Source organism: Henckelia pumila, chromosome 1 (assembly GCF_033568475.1).
Source record: "Henckelia pumila isolate YLH828 chromosome 1, ASM3356847v2, whole genome shotgun sequence".
NCBI lineage: Eukaryota > Viridiplantae > Streptophyta > Magnoliopsida > Lamiales > Gesneriaceae > Henckelia > Henckelia pumila.
Window position 1 is genome coordinate 30779964 of NC_133120.1, and position 17707 is coordinate 30797670.

The 17707-nt window shown below is 36.9% G+C and overlaps 1 protein-coding gene across 1 annotated transcript; it reads right to left on the reverse strand.

Annotated features, from left to right (window-relative positions):
* Positions 1–898: 898 nt before the first annotated feature.
* On the reverse strand, positions 899–16949 carry LOC140860845 (polygalacturonase inhibitor-like). Its single transcript, XM_073263850.1, has 2 exons — positions 16132–16949; positions 899–1091 (listed from the first exon to the last, which is right to left on the reverse strand). The coding sequence occupies exons 1-2, from the start codon at positions 16947–16949 to the stop codon at positions 899–901; spliced, it is 1011 nt and encodes a 336-aa protein (XP_073119951.1).
* Positions 16950–17707: the final 758 nt, after the last annotated feature.

A 17707-nucleotide genomic window follows, 5' to 3' on the forward strand; every position in this document is an offset into this window, starting at 1 on the left:
GTGATGGGCATTGGGGCGATGAGGAGCATAGGCATCCCCGAGGTCTTCATCATCGGCATGAGGATGGTCATCTTATGTTTGATTTGCATAAGTTTATCCGATTGATACCTAAGTCGTTGACTGGCAGTGAGACTCCTGATGCAACTGAAGATTGGTTGGAGCATATGGGACGTTGCTTCGTTTTCTTCTCTTCTATTTGACGCACTTATGCGGTCAAGTGAGTTAGACGGATTACATGTATAAATTCAAATTTCCTTGTACAAAAATCATTTTAGATCAATACATTACAATTACATAGTTTCTTTCTCTCTGGTTCACTTTAAAAACCTTATGTTTTAATATTTATATCTGAATTACAAAATTTGTTTTTCAACTTGATTTCACGTTTGGTTTCCAGGATTTGGTTTACGGTTTTTCGGTTTAACAAAAGTTTGAAGGCCTTAGTCATTTTCGTTTAAAAATTGTCTATGTATTTTTTATAAGACTTTGTCAATGAAAGATTATGTTGTTTCAAGTAAGTTTTGAAACGAAAGATATAGACTCATTTACTTGAATAGGATTTGGATTTAAAAAATTGAGATTATTTTGCTGTGTTTGCTTATGTTTAATTTTATATAAAATAAGTCTATATTTAATATGCACATCATCTGTGTCCGAATTAATAAAATAGATAACCCTTATTTGACTAATAGTCATAAATTTGATTTCCCACCGACACTTTTTAATGAGTCGCATGAGAATAATTTTCCAATACAATTTAGTTATGTAGGGCATAAACATGACCGATGCTTATTATTATCCCAAATAAGTACTCCAAGATTATAGTACAAACTCCATCATCATGATTCATGACACATGCATCACATGAGTTCGAAAACATTATTCCAATCAGAAGTGATTAATGATTGCATTGGGGCAACGGATCACCACACAAACATCTGTTATGGAAAAAGTCAGTGTAGCCCATTTGTTGCAGTCTCCCGCCCACCGGAATCTTCCCGCAAAGCCTATTGTAGCTCACATTCAGATAAGCATTCTCCTGTTTCACCAAGCTCTGCGGCAGACTCCCGTAAATCTTGTTGTGGTTGAAAATGGTTCGCAATCGCGGTCGCGGACATCGTCACGGAGACCACCGTTCCAGTTACAATGAAATTTCGTGGAACGGTCGCGGAACGGATTTTAATTTTTAAATATTATAAATATTTAAAAACTGAAGATTTCATAAAATTATTTAGATCTACCAAATTGAAATGAATATCATAAAAATAGATTATTTGAAGTAAATAAGAAATTAAATTAATTTATAAAATTTTATGTAACACAACTTAAATCATTAATACATATAAAATATTCTCAACTCTTCAAAATTTAAATATATTATTTAAAAAATTTAGTATGTAACCCTTTGAATTTTTGAAATTTTTTCAGTTGAAAATTTATATGTTCATCATAACTAAGATCAATTTAACGTGATAGACTAATATTATGCATAAAATCTTAAATAACATGGTGTTACAAACTATTAAACATCAATTTAAATAGAAATACTTTAGAATTAACTTGGTTTATTTTTATCACACTTTCTAATGAAAATTTCTCAATAGAAATAGTTAACTCTTGGTCTCCTCTTTATTAATCTTTCGTCGATGGATGAGCGGAAAGAAGACCGAGATTCACCATCTTACATCGATTGTTGTTCTTTACTTTCCAATGTTCCTAGTCAAATCAATGTTAAACATACTAAATTACACTTATGAAATGAGAATAAAATTACACTGCTAAATGAAATATAAGTAAAAAAAAACTAATATATTTACATATAAATTGTTTTAACAATATTTATATAGAAAAGTACCTGTAATGTCATCGACATTAATACCATGATGAATGGCGTGGAGGAACAAAATCATCAGTGTACTCTCTACCGGGATTAAGTTGAGAAAATTGATCTCCATCATATCTTTGTGGATATAAACTAGTGTTCAATTGTTCACCTGGATATTAACTGAATAGGGGATTTGAAACCGAATTGGTATTGTGTGATGAACGTGGATTTAATAATGTGTCGTCACGACGGTGATAGCCTCCAAATTCTTGATGCCCAAAAGAATTACTAGCGCCACTTGAAGATATCGAATTATGATCATCATGTCTAAAACCAGTTGCTGTGAATGATTGATGATCATTATATGTATTTTGTCCACTACTAGAATACTCTTCAAATTGATTATTTTCGGAACTGGTGTATTTAGATGACCCATCAAATCCATAATTTCCGATTCCCTTTGCTTGAGATGATAAATGATCCCGTCTTGTGTTATAACCATGAGAATACCCAAATCCTGGTTCATCATATCCGCTGGCACTATGACCAAAAGATTGAGAGTTTCAATAGTAGTTTCTCGAATCATCTCCAGATTGATATTGATGGTGACCCCCCAAGCCAAGATTTTTTACTTGTTCTTCTACACCCATATATGAATGTGAAGATCCACTCAAATTTTCATCATCTTCGGCACTCGAGAACCCTGTCAAACTTGCTAAAAAGCGACGTTGTGCCTCTATCCCAGGGCGATACCCATGATCAGTGTCTTGTGTGGCATAATAATTCTCTTTCCCTCGTGCCCATGACATGCTAGTATCATATTCATTATCTTGACGTCCTTGATCATCACCTTGATTTTTTTTACCACTTTCTTGATTGTTTCCATCACCACTAGCATCACTGTCATCATTTTCAGATTCATCCCTGTCACTTAAGACGATTTCTTTGCCTTTTGATAATCTTGAGCTCCTCTCGTTGTTCGTCTTCTTTGAATGACTTTGACCACTAGGTGTGATGTTGTGATGTTGGGAATTTGAAGTTTCATGGTCTTGATCTAACCATTCTAAGTCATCGTCTTGCAATACAGGAGGTTCATTATCTCTTGTCCATTCATTTAAAATATCATCATCTTTGAATATGTGATCAAGATCTATAGGACTGTAGTAATCATCATCTTCATTTTTATGCATCAAATTTCGTACTCTTAATCGCATATTGTAATGGACATATACCAATTTATGCAACTTTGCTATTGCCAAACGGTTGCGAAGCTTGGTATGTATCAAAGACCATGTACTCCAATTTCTCTCACAACCAGAAGATGAACATGTTTGGCTAAGGACTTTAATTGCAATTTTTCTCAGATGAGGAGCTTCTTCACCATACTCATTCCACCATTCAGCTGATAGAAAAACATATGATATATATTGTACATATTTAATATTTATGGAAAATATAAATAAGCACAAACCTGGAAGACTTTTTTTAACTGCCATTTTTGCAAGTGGGGACCCAAACTCTCCAATTTGTTCCGTGAACAATTTAATTTGTAAAACATGTTTCATAAAACAATAGTGTACTCAATATAAAACATGTTATGTAAAATTTATAACAATCATACCTCATTGATCATTGAAGCCTGTGCATTTAAATCGGGTTCTAATCTCTTGATTACTGTCTTCAATCCCCGTCTTACTTCATCGGTATAAACACAAGTTCCAGAATATTGGAGCATTGGATTCAGAAAATACGCTGAAACAATCAATATATTAAAAATATATTATCAACTAAAATAATGAATTTGTTTTATGTAAATATAACCTCATTTACCTGCAGCATGTAGGTGTTGGTGTAATTGTTTATACCAACGATCATCAATCACATCCCAATACAATTTCCAGTCCTTGACACTTTCTTTTATAGACAACTTAGCTCTATCCATTGCTTCATATATAATTGACAGAGTTGGCTTGTTGTCTTGGTCAACCTGTTGTAAAACGCGGCGTTCAGATCAATTATGATTGATACCCGGTGCAGCTGAAGTTTAAAATTTTTGTATGGAACGATTCCATAATGGGTATCAACCTTACGATTAAATTGTGTGTGTAAAAATCAAATAACAATTATAAAATTTTTACCTTTAATCTCGAATCGAGATTTTAGACACCAACAGATTTCTCTGCTCTTGTTGTATATCCCTGGAACTGATGGACGAACTGTTCTTCAATCAGGTCCACGAACAGAGATTTAATCCCTCTGATAGATTGCACTAGAAAATCTATCAGAAGTTTTCTACGAAGAGATTAACGAATTTGATCCGTTAAACCAGACTGTAATTCAAAATCACAGGCTGGATTTTTCTCGAGTAGAGGGAGAGAGGGGGGACGGCCACCTTTAAAAAATAGACTAGGGTTTTCGAAAAATCCTTGTGACCTGTTGTGTGTAATTTCTGTACTGCAATAACTTATTTATAATGCAGGCCACTAACAGCTTAGGGCCCATTAGTCATAAGTTCAAGCCCGTCAAGCAAAGCCCGCATGTTCAGAAATTAATATAAAATTCATCGTGACTCCGATTGATAAACAGATTTCACCAATGTGCACAGAAACCATTTCTGCACCTTTTAAAGTCAAGATAAATTTTTCTGAATCCGAATTCAGTGATTTCCCAAAATGGCCATCCCAATGTCATTTTAGGAAATCTTACTCCTCTACTCTTAAATAAGAAGTCCAACTTCTTCGTTCATTAAATTTAACTCTTTAAATTTAACTATCTCAACGGGGATTAAAAATCCATTACACTGTGTGACCCTCAATGGTTCAGGGATACAGCTAGCCGTGGGCTCACAACTCCTTGTGACTCGGAACAACAATTTCCGACTTGCCCATCGAATCATGGTATGAGCGCCTAGCAACATCGCCCCATGATTCCCTAGGTATCACTGATAGTGCCTACAAGAACCAGTAGATTTTGGTTAGCGTACAGTACGGTCCCTTCATCCATATATCCCGATCGAATCAACAACCATTGGTATATCGAGAGTCGCTCGAGATTCGATAACTATGCAATGCATCTTGAAGATCAAATAGTGACATCGCATGTGCTACTAAGAAACCATTTCTTAAATCACATCATGTACTCTGGCCAGAGATTCGTCACACTAATATCTCCTCAGATCGCATAGGATATCCACACTCGCAAGTATGTGGTGAATCCTTGACAACAAAGCATCGACTCCTATATGTGTTGTAACGGTACCCAATCCCGACACCTGATGACCCCAATAGAGTCGGTAAACGAGTCAAAGCACAGTACTAGCATATAGAGTCTCAATGATGTCTCAAGTAGTAAGGACTAATGGTGTACAACCAAAACCGCGGACTATATCCACTCGATAAGTGATAACCACTTGGAAAGTCCGGATAGGGTAGTTCGATCATTCATCATATGAATATCCATTTGCATGCTTCGAACATCTCTATGTTCCTTACCAATGAAACGTGGTACTCTGCATCGCAAATGCTAGTCTCAAACTCGAGCGATCCTTATCCTTATTATCGGACGGCTCAATCGACTAGGAACAGTTTAGAATATACAGTGACTATAAGATGTGTTTCATGATAGACATCTCCATGTTCTACCACATCTTACATACACTATAGTATATTCAAGGTCTTTATCAAAACAACAATAGTATATCACAATATCACAATATGAAGAAAGACAAAGTCATTGCCATTAATAAAAGTGTAAATTATATTAAACAAAAGATTGTTTATACAAAGAGTCATCAAAGCCCTTAGCCACAAGTTGGCTCATCGGGCACCCACTCTTTCAATCTCCCACTTGCCCTAAAGCCAACTAGTCATACTACGTAGACCCATTGCTTCGCGATGTTTGTCAAATAATGGTCCTGGCAAGGGCTTAGTAAGTGGATCAGCGATATTGTCTGCAGAGGCCACTCTTTCGACAGTGATGTCTCCTCTTTCCACAATCTCCCGGATGATGTGGTATTTCCTCAGTACGTGTTTGGATCTTTGATGAGACCTTGGTTCATTTGCCTGAGCAATGGCACCCGTGTTGTCACAGTACATCGGGACTGGACCAACAACTTCAGGAATGACGCCCAACTCTTGGACGAAATTCCTCATCCAAACATCCTCTTTAGCAGCAGCTGATGCTGCAATGTATTCAGCTTCAGTGGTGGAATCCGGTGTGGTGTCCTGCTTGGAACTCTTCCAAGAGACAACACCGCCATTGAGCATGAACACAAATCCAGAGGTTGACTTCGAGTCATCCACGTCACTTTGGAAGCTAGAGTCGGTATAGCCTTCCAATTTTAGTTCTCTTCCTCCATATACCATGAACATATTCTTAGTCCTTCGTAAGTACTTAAGAATGTCCTTCACGGCTTTCCAATGCATTTGACCGGGATTAGCTTGATATCTGCTCGTGACACTCAGAGCAAATGCTACATCCGGTCTGGTAGATATCATCCCATACATGATACTACCTATGGCTGACGCATATGGTACATGTGTCATTTTCTCTATCTCTTCATCCGTCTTGGGACACATAGACTTGGATAGAGAAACTCCATGACACATGGGTAGATGTCCTCTCTTGGACCCATCCATTGAAAACCGTTTCAATATGGTGTCGATGTAGGTTGATTGAGTGAGTCCTATCATTCTCTTAGATCTATCTCTATAGATCTGTATCCCAAGAATATAGGATGCCTCACCCAAATCCTACATCGAGAATCTACCTGATAACCATATCTTTGTTGACTGCAACATCCCTACATCATTCCCAATGAGTAGGATGTCATCAACATAAAGTACTAAGAATGTCACAGCATCCTTAACTACTTTCTTGTACACGCATGGTTCCTCCGGATTCTTGATGAAACCAAAATCTTTTATTGTTTCATCAAATTTTTTGTTCCAACTTCTTGATGCTTGTTTTAGACCATAAATTGATCTCTGAAGCTTGCATACCTTATGCTCGCTTCCCATGGATGTGAACCCCTCAGGCTGCTTCATATAGATCTCTTCCTTAATGTCTCCATTAAGAAAAGCAGTCTTCACATCCATTTGCCATATCTCATAGTCATACCATGCAGCTATGGCAATAAGGATTCTTATGGACTTGAACATTGCAACTGGTGAAAAGGTTTCATCATAGTCAACTCCTTGTCTTTGAGTATAACCTTTCGCCACCAATCGCGCCTTGTAGGTCAATACCTTACCATCAGGCCCAAGCTTTCTCTTGTAGATCCATTTACACCCTATTGGAACAATTCCATCGGGAGGATCTACTAAAGACCAAACTTGGTTTGTATGCATCGAATCTATTTCCGACTGCATAGCTTCAAGCCATAAATTTGAAACCGCGTCAGAAATTGCTTCCTTGAAGTTTCTTGGATCACATCCAATATCGGGTTCATCTTGATCCCCTTCAAGAAGAAGACCATATCGAATAGGAGGTCTAGAAGTCCTCTCGGATCTTCTAGGTACAGGCGTGTCCAGCAATGGTTCCTGAGGTGTAGGATCGTTATTTTGTATTTTGGGTTCTTCTCGAATTTCTTCGAGTTCCATCATCTCGCCTTTCTTATCCAATAAGAACTCCTTCTCCAAGAAGGTGGCATTCCTTGAAACAAACACCTTTGTTTCAGCAGGATAATAGAAATAATATCCGATTGAATTCTTCGGATACCCTACAAAATAACATAAGCTGGATCGACTATCCAACTTATCTCCCACTGTCCGCTTCACGTAAGCAGGACATCCCCAAATCCTCAAGTACGAATACTTAGGATCTTTGCCATTCCATAACTCGTATGGTGTTTTGTCCACTGCTTTAGTGTGGACGTTGTTCAACAACAATACCGTCGTTTCAAGAGCATAGCCCCAAAACGAAGGTGGAAGCTCAGTGAAGCTCATCATGGATCGAACCATGTCCAACAAAGTTCGATTACGACGCTCCGATACACCATTAAGCTGTGGTGTCATAGGAGGAGTCCACTGAGAGAGAATCCCATTCTCTTTTAGATAGTCCAAAAACTCGGTACTCAAGTATTCTCCACCTCGATCCGATCGAAGTGCTTTAATACTTTTACCTAGCTTGTTTTCTACCTCAGCCTTGAATTCTTTGAACTTTTCAAATGCTTCAGACTTATATTTCATTAAATATAAATACCCATACCTTGAATAATCATCAGTAAAGGTAATGAAGTAGGTGTGGCCATATTGAGTCCCAACTCTAAATGGACCACAAACATCTGTATGGATCAAATCCAACAGATTTTGACTACGCTCAGGTTTCCCCTTAAAAGGAGATTTAGTCATTTTTCCTTTTAGGCAGGATTCACAAGTAGGTAGAGAGTTAATATCAGACATATCAAACATGCCCTCTCCCACTAGCTTGTTCATCCTCCTTGAGGAAATATGACCTAGCCTTGCATGCCAAAGGTTTGCCGGGTTTTGGCTATCGATTTTCCTTTTGTTTGTTGTTGCCGGTTTATCAACATAATTTATTGGAACGTCTTTTAGTTTTAAGTTGTATAGATCGTTTTCAAGTTGTCCATTTCCAATCAAACATTCATTCTTGTAAATATTGCAAATCCCATTCCCAAAATTGCAAGAATAACCATCTCTATCAAGCATAGAAACAGAAATAATGTTTTTAATCAAATCCGGAACAAATAAAACATCTCTTAAAAGTAACTTAAAACCGTTCTGCAAAATTAAATAAACATCTCCCACGGCTTTTGCTTCAACTCTTGAACCATTTCCGAGCCTCAGCTGGGTCTCACCCATCCTAAGCCTGCGACTTCTTGTCATCACCTGCAAATCATTGCAAATGTGAGATCCACATCCGGTATCCAATACCCAAGAAGTAGTATTAAGTGAAACATTTATTTCAATATAGAACATACCCTTTGCAGTTCGCAACTGCTCTAGATATTCCTTGCAGTTACGCTTCCAATGACCGGGCTTCTTGCAGTAATGGCAAACATCCTTGGATTTTTCCATGTTTGAAGCCTTTGTCTTGTACTTCTTCTCGGGTTCGATTTTCTTGGGTGGGGCAGAACGTTTCTTACCCTTCGTACTTGGCCCCTTCTTAGCAGAAGAAGAGGAGCCCACCCAGAAAGCCGGTTTATCCTTCTTTAATGTGGATTCATATGTCACAAGCATATTGACCATCTCTTCAAGGGAGGCCTCTATCTTGTTCATATTGAAATTTACCACAAATCCGTCAAACGAAGAAGGAAGAGACAGAAGTAGTAAGTCAACGTTGAGTTCATGCTCCAACACCAAATCAAGGGTTACCAACTTCTGTATGAGCCAAATCACTCGTACCCCATGATCACGGACCGAAGTCCCTTCACGCATGCGACATGTCATTAGCTCCTTTACAGTAGTGAACCTTTCAGCCCTCGATTGAGCCCCAAAAAGTTCCTTGAGTTGAACGTGAATGTCAGCAGCATTCACGGTGTCCTCAAATCGCCTCTGGAGTTCATCAGACATCGAGGCTTGCATATAGCATTTGGTCTTAATATCATGGTCCCACCATGTATCAAGCTTGGCTAACTCCTCCGGACTTACGTCAGCTGGTGCTTCCTTCGGAGGAGATTTCTCTAACACGTAGAGCATCTTCTCCGAAGTCAAGACAATCTTCAACTTACGGAACCATTCCGTATAGTTTGCGCCAGTCAACTTATTTTGTTCGAGGATCGAGAAAAGTGGATTACGCGAATTCATCGTATGAAATACTGAAAAGAAACAGACAAATATCAGTGATTGTTTAAGCAATTTACTAAGACATAAAATAGGCGAAATTTATTCTATGAATCTCACTCCCACTATTTTAACGATTTCACTACCCTCTAGTGAAAACGGGAAACTGTTTTCCTTAGTGAGAACATGGAGTCCAATTGACAAACTTATGGTCCCGAATAATATCAGCCAACCATAATTTTCAAATGGTAGAGCCCAATTGCTTCCAAAGCAACCTCCATGTTTTTACCTCATGTCCAATAAGGGCCCAATAATATGACGCCGTTTATTGTGACATGTCAAGATGACCCATCAATATTAAGTTGTGATGGACGGTCGCCATGTGGATCCCCCAATAATATGAGCCGATCCCATGGGAGTTCCACCCAACTTACAACATGTGTCGATCCAATGTACAGCTTTCCGACAAACGGGCCCCCCCAATAATATGAGCCGGACCGTATCCGCGGGTAGCATCTCATACATTGATCGTTGATGGAAGGTAGGAACATTTAAACAAATTTAAATTTCCTTTATTTATATTGATATCAATTTTAAATCATATTTAAAATGAGGGATTTTTAATTATAAAAATTTGTCTCATCATTTTTAAAATTTTATATGCTTGTCGGATTCACACAATTATGTCTAAAACATGCATACAACTATAATATCACATATTATATAGGATGATCGATTCCATTTCTAATCGACCCGTGGTTGCCAATCACGAGTCTTAGTCCAATCCTAGGTAATATGCAGTATGCAATGCAATCCTATTACATTTGCTTCCAATTTACATTTCTTCTGTCTTTATTGTCTGCTGGGCCCACCTCCATCTTCATATCTTGATCTCCCACTAAATCTAATGTATTTACAATAAATAATACTGACAAGTAGGGGATACATTTTTAAGGGGTGGGAACGGGCCATAAACCAAGCCCACTTTTATTACATATGACATTCATATTGGGCCATAAACCAGGCCCATTAATAAAACCAACAACAATAAAACAAATGTAAATTCCTAACATACACCTACAAAATTGGTCATGGCAATCGATCATCCTTATCCAATAACATTTAATTCAAAATTAATTTATTGGATAACATGCAATGGCAATTTAAATTTAAAAAGATAAAATCATATCTCATACATAAAATCTTATTTTACATATAAAATCATATTTTATCTTTTTATCAAATAAAATCATATTTTATCTATAAAATCCAATTTTATACATAAAATCATATTTTACTCAATATATCCATAAGATCATATCTTATCATCAATTGTACCAAAAATTAATTAATTTCAAAATTCAATTAAAGGATAAAATATTAAAATTTTCCAAAAATTCAAATTTATCCAAAAATCAATTTTAAAATTTTCGGACTCGAACAATTCGATCCGAAGCCTCGTGGACCAATCAAAACAATTTTCGATCGGACCAAAAATAGAATTTTAACATATTAAAATTTAATTTAAAAAATTAAAATAATTTTTCCCGCGGGCCGCCCGGGACGTTCCCGGGCCGGGCAGCCCGGCTGCCCCTAGGGCAGCGACGATCGCTGCCCTGGGCAGTGCCGTGCGCTGCCCGGGGCAGCGACCATCGCTGCCCCTCCCGGGCAGCGATCCAATCGCTGCCCGGGTTTTTTGCCCGAAAAAATTTTTTATTTTAAAAATATTTATTTTGTTTCAAAAACCGAGGCCTAAAAATTTTTGTACAATCGATTAATTTAATCGCTTGATCTGAGCAACCTGGCTTTGATACCACTGTTGTAAAACGCGGCGTTCAGATCAATTATGATTGATACCCGGTGCAGCGGAAGTTTAAAATTTTTGTATGAAACGATTCCATAATGGGTATCAACCTTACGATTAAATTGTGTGTGTAAAAATCAAATAACAATTATAAAAATTTTACCTTTAATCTCGAATCGAGATTTTGGACACCAAAAGATTTCTCTGCTCTTGTTGTATATCCTTGGAACTGATGGACGAACTGTTCTTCAATCAGGTCCACGAACAGAGATTTAATCCCTCTGATAGATTGCACTATAAAATCTATCAGAAGTTTTCTACGAAGAGATTAACGAATTTGATCCGTTAAACCAGACTGTAATTCAAAATCACAGGCTGGATTTTTCTCGAGTAGAGGGAGAGAGGGGGGACGGCCACCTTTAAAAAATAGACTAGGGTTTTCGAAAAATCCTTGTGACCTGTTGTGTGTAATTTCTGTACTGCAATAACTTATTTATAATGCAGGCCACTAACAGCTTAGGGCCCATTAGTCATAAGTTCAAGCCCGTCAAGCAAAGCCCGCATGTTCAGAAATTAATATAAAATTCATCGTGACTCCGATTGATAAACCGATTTCACCAATGTGCACAGAAACCATTTCTGCACCTTTTAAAGTCAAGATAAATTTTTCTGAATCCGAATTCATTGATTTCCCAAAATGGCCATCCCTATGTCATTTTAGGAAATCTTACTCCTCTACTCTTAAATAAGAAGTCCAACTTCTTCGTTCATTAAATTTAACTCTTTAAATTTAACTATCTCAACGGGGATTAAAAATCCATTACACTGTGTGACCCTCAATGGTTCAGGGATACAGCTAGCCGTGGGCTCACAACTCCTTGTGACTCGGAACAAAAATTTCCGACTTGCCCATCGAATCATGGTATGAGCGCCTAGCAACATCGCCCCATGATTCCCTAGGTATCACTGATAGTGCCTACAAGAACCAGTAGATTTTGGTTAGCGTACAGTACGGTCCCTTCATCCATATATCCCGATCGAATCAACAACCATTGGTATATCGAGAGTCGCTCGAGATTCGATAACTATGCAATGCATCTTGAAGATCAAATAGTGACATCGCATGTGCTACTAAGAAACCATTTCTTAAATCACATCATGTACTCTGGCCAGAGATTCGTCACACTAATATCTCCTCAGATCGCATAGGATATCCACACTCGCAAGTATGTGGTGAATCCTTGACAACAAAGCATCGACTCCTATATGTGTTGTAACTGTACCCAATCCCGACACCTGATGACCCCAATAGAGTCGGTAAACGAGTCAAAGCACAGTACTAGCATATAGAGTCTCAATGATGTCTCAAGTAGTAAGGACTAATGGTGTACAACCAAAACCGCGGACTATATCCACTCGATAAGTGATAACCACTTGGAAAGTCCGGATAGGGTAGTTCGATCATTCATCATATGAATATCCATTTGCATGCTTCGAACATCTCTATGTTCCTTACCAATGAAACGTGGTACTCTGCATCGCAAATGCTAGTCTCAAACTCGAGCGATCCTTATCCTTATTATCGGACGGCTCAATCGACTAGGAACAGTTTAGAATATACAGTGACTATAAGATGTGTTTCATGATAGACATCTCCATGTTCTACCACATCTTACATACACTATAGTATATTCAAGGTCTTTATCAAAACAACAATAGTATATCACAATATCACAATATGAAGAAAGACAAAGTCATTGCCATTAATAAAAGTGTAAATTATATTAAACAAAAGATTGTTTATACAAAGAGTCATCAAAGCCCTTAGCCACAAGTTGGCTCACCGGGCACCCACTCTTTCACAACCAACTTCATAACTTTTACAAGAGGTTCCATTGCTGCGCAAATGTCACGACCTGACTTCCAAAATCTCGTGTCCAAAATGATTGCTGAAATTTTTTCGGCAACGTTCCTTCTCTTGCTTGTATTGTTGTACTCAGTCCACTCAACTGAAGTACACAATCTCTTCAAATCTTGACAATACCGAACGAGACTTTCCAAGGAAATGAATTCCGTAGCAAAGCGAGTGATTCCAGGTCTCAGTAGTTCACGATCATTTGTGTAGATTTTCATTAAGTTCACGACTTTGTCACTGTTATATATGAAACTTGTTATCTGCTTTGCTTTGTCAATGCACTTCTTTACCTTTGTCATCTTACCAATATCTTTCAATCGTCAATGACTTTATTCAAAAGAGATAATATAAAATCAGATGTCTTCCTTTTGTTGGTGCAATCCACTGAACTATGAAATATCATGTTGCGGTCACAATATATCATGAAATTGATGATAGGGTGTTTGTTGCGTGTGCTCCAACCATCGCACATTATTGTATATCCATACTTTGGCCATTTGAATTTTAATGTATTTAAATATCCATTAATATCCTCCACCTCCTCTTCCAAGAAAACAACACCTATTTGACGTCCTGAAGGACCTTGTATTCCAGGTCCAACATCTGCGATAGTATTAATCATTTCTTGGTAGTATGGACCACTATCTGCCGCATGAAATGGAATTGCATTGTATATAAACCACTTGGAAATAGCCTTTCCAACATCTTTAACCTTTTCAGGAGCAAACCAACTTTTTATACTCTTTCGTTTCGATGGAAACATGTAAGAATCAATTCCTTTCGATGGTAGCTGAGCTCCCTCTCTCACGCTGAAGCTACGAGACATTTGTTTTTTTAATTTAGGATTTTCACCAAGTGATGATGAACTACCACCAAAATTTCCCGAAATTAAATAATAAGTTAATAACAAGCATTGGTATTTTTATCTATAAAAAATATTACTTATATATATATATATATATATATATATATATATATATAACGAGCATTGTCTTAGCCTTTATTTACCTGGACCATATCGTTTATGCATCTCTTCTTCAAATGCTCTTGTTTTACGACTTTCTTTCATCGCTTTTCGCAATGCCCTACTTTCCATATCTTCTAAAGCATCTTCATTGGTATCATCAAACGTATCATTATCTTCACTGTCACTGCCACTATCGAGTCCATGTATGCTCTGTTGAATTGCATTGATTGCAATCTCTCTCTTTTTTTGGATTATATTTCTTTGGGTCTTAGAATCTTGAAGATGTTTTCGTAACATCAATAATATCTCCTTCGGAGCTTTAGTGCACGACTCAACATTTTCAGCAATATGTGCAATATGTTGTTTTAATCTTGTGATTCCACCCGTTACAACTTTTCCACAAAATTTGCATTGTATTGTTTTTCGATTATCTCCGATGGGTTTACCAAACTCCCAACCAATATCGAGTTTTGGAGCCATTGTTCAAAAAGGTTTACTGATTCACACTATATTCTGGTTTGAAATGTAAATACAAAAGATAGAGAAATCAAATGATGATATTATAATTTCGTTGAATTCTTTCAATAGTAATTTATTAATCATATCTAATCTTAGAATTATAATTTTAACGTTTACAAATTTAAATTAAATATAATTTCTATTAAATAGACCCCATATTTAATTTTGTTGCCATAAATTCACAACCGTGGCCTTTAATTAAAAGTTATATTAAGTCAAAAAAAAAAATAACTTTACGTGATCTTACAAAATTTCTATTAACCTTACGTATGCAAATATGTATGATTTTCCTACACTATTTTAGCACGTAAAGTTAATGGTGTACGAAAATACATAATCTAAGATTCAATAATTATCTTTAATCTAAGCACAAAATTCGTAAGGAAAATTTTTAATTAAATTAAATTCATTTTCAATATTATATCTCAATAAAATTAACCAAAAATATAATTTACAGGAAAGTAAAATTAAATATAGATGATACTTACCTTTAACATGTACGAAGAAAATACGAGAAGATCAAGAGATGCGTAGCAGAGTTCAACGAACTAATTAAATTACACTGTGATGAGTAATAAAAAAATATTAGATCAAAATCTAACTAAACAAAAATATCATTATAACAAAAAATTATTATTATTATAATAATCAAAATTTAAACATTACTTATCTCTTAGGAAATAATGAAGACAAGAATAACACTGAGAATAAGAGCAGAAATCGATCGAATATATATAGAGAGAAATAGAATGCATAGGAAGAGGTTGGTTTTGCCGTGAATTATGATGAGAATGAGAGAAGAAATCGATCCGATATATAGAGCGAAATAAAAAGATGAGGAAGGGTAATTCACGGGCGAACTGTTTATTGAATAAAAACATCCGACTTTTTACGAAACAAAACAAAAAAAAAAAGTTTTCATCATTTAAAAACAATAAGATAGGACATAGTCAGTGAGTTACAAGACTCACAAGTCACAACATGCTAATGTCTCTTTTTCTTCTTAGTTTTAATTTTTTTATTTTCACTAGTCAATAGTCATGTCTCAATAATTTCCCTCTACTAAATGTCTATCTTCTTCTGCCTTCTGGGCCTCGCAGAAAAGGCTGGATTTCCATTTTCCAAATATTAATACATGGAAATGGGCAAAAATTTATCTTCAAAGTTCCCCTTGTTCCGATCCCGATCCGTTCCACCGTTCTATCGCCCGTTCCGCCGTTAAATCGCCGTTCTCATCACGGAAAACGCCGAGCCAAAGCATCTACCTTCAAGAATTGGAACTTCGTCAAGGTTCCTTACGTTCCGGTTACGGAACGGCCGTTCCGGCCGTTCCGATACCGTTTCTGCGAACCATTGAAATCCAAGTTGAACAAGCTCTCGGGGAAATCGGCATTCGACATATCGAACTCCAACTGGTTCCTCGAAAAATCGACTCGTTGTATACCTTTGTTCTTCTCGAACAAGAATGTCACATCCCCTTGTAGTTTGTTCCGTTGAAGCTCCATGATCAAGAAAGGCAGGTCTCCCCATCCTTTCGGGAGTGTTCCGGAGAGCTGGTTGTGCGATAGATATAGATACTGCAGACTGGGGGTTAAGTTCCCCAAGGATTCAGGTATGCTTCCGCTTAGTCTGTTCCTGTCTAATCGCAGCCCCCCGAGGTTCCTGAGATTAGACAGGGACGGCGGGATGGAACCGCTCAAGTTGTTGAATGACAAGTCGAGAAATGTCAGGGTTTCGAGTTCTCCGAGGTACGATGGTATGGGTCCTGAGATGTTGGTCCAGGTGATACTGAGAGTGGTGAGCTTAGTAAGCTTGGTGATGTTACGTGGGATTGTGCCGATGAGGCCTGGGATCTTGTGCAAAGTTAAGGATTCGAGGTACGGGAGATCGCCGAATAGGTCGGTGATGTTTCCGGTGATGTCGGTAGAGTAGGTGAGGTCGATGTCGTCGATGCGATCGGTGTTCTCGCCGCACGAGACGCTGTTCCAGCCGCAGCAACCGGTGTGGGGATCCCACGAGATCATGTCGTAAGCGTTTTTATAGTATTTCTTGATTGCGAGGAGAACTTTCTTGTCTTCTGGATGGCATTTCGCCGAGTGCGAGACATGGAATTCGGACAAGAGAAGGAGAAGGAGGAGGGGAAGAAGAATATTGTAAACAAGTTTGATATTGTTCATGTGTGTTGTTGGTGTGCATGTGTGATTTGCTTGGACAAGTTATATAGGCAATGGATCGAGTCTTCAATTATTGTAGTACTTTATAGGATTTCATATAGTTTATGATTTGATCATATATATTTGAATAAAATCGTTAAATTGGTCTGATTGTGGATTTGGTCACTAACAATTCGATTTCAGTCTAATTCCGAAAATTTTGGTTAATTTTCTCTTCCTTTCTTTTATTGTTATTATTATTTTTTTTTTTTCAATCTTAAATCTCTTTTTCGCGGATGTGAATAATAGTCATCAGGCAATCAATCATTATGCAATATTTGACATCATGTGAGATAATACTTGGTGTACGGAGCAACGTTGTCAGCCTAAGATGGATATCTATTTGATTTCATAAATGAGTCGAAATCACAATTAAATTAGGTTATAAGATCAACTTGCTATTTTTCCTTTTGATATACCACGGCTTTAATGGATCTTGGTGATATGTGTATTAAATATATCTATGATCGTTTTTAATAATCAAACATATAATTTTCAAATATTTCTATATAACAATAAAAATAAAGAGACAATACGAATAATTTTTTTTAATAATTGAATTAATTTTATGAGAAAATTACTAATATTGTAATAAATTATATTATTTATAAAAATATAATTTTGTATGCACATGAGAATAGATTCAAGTCATAATCATATTATTTTTTAAAATTATAAGAATCGTATGTTGTGGTTCAATAATTGTCTCTGCTTGGTAGAGC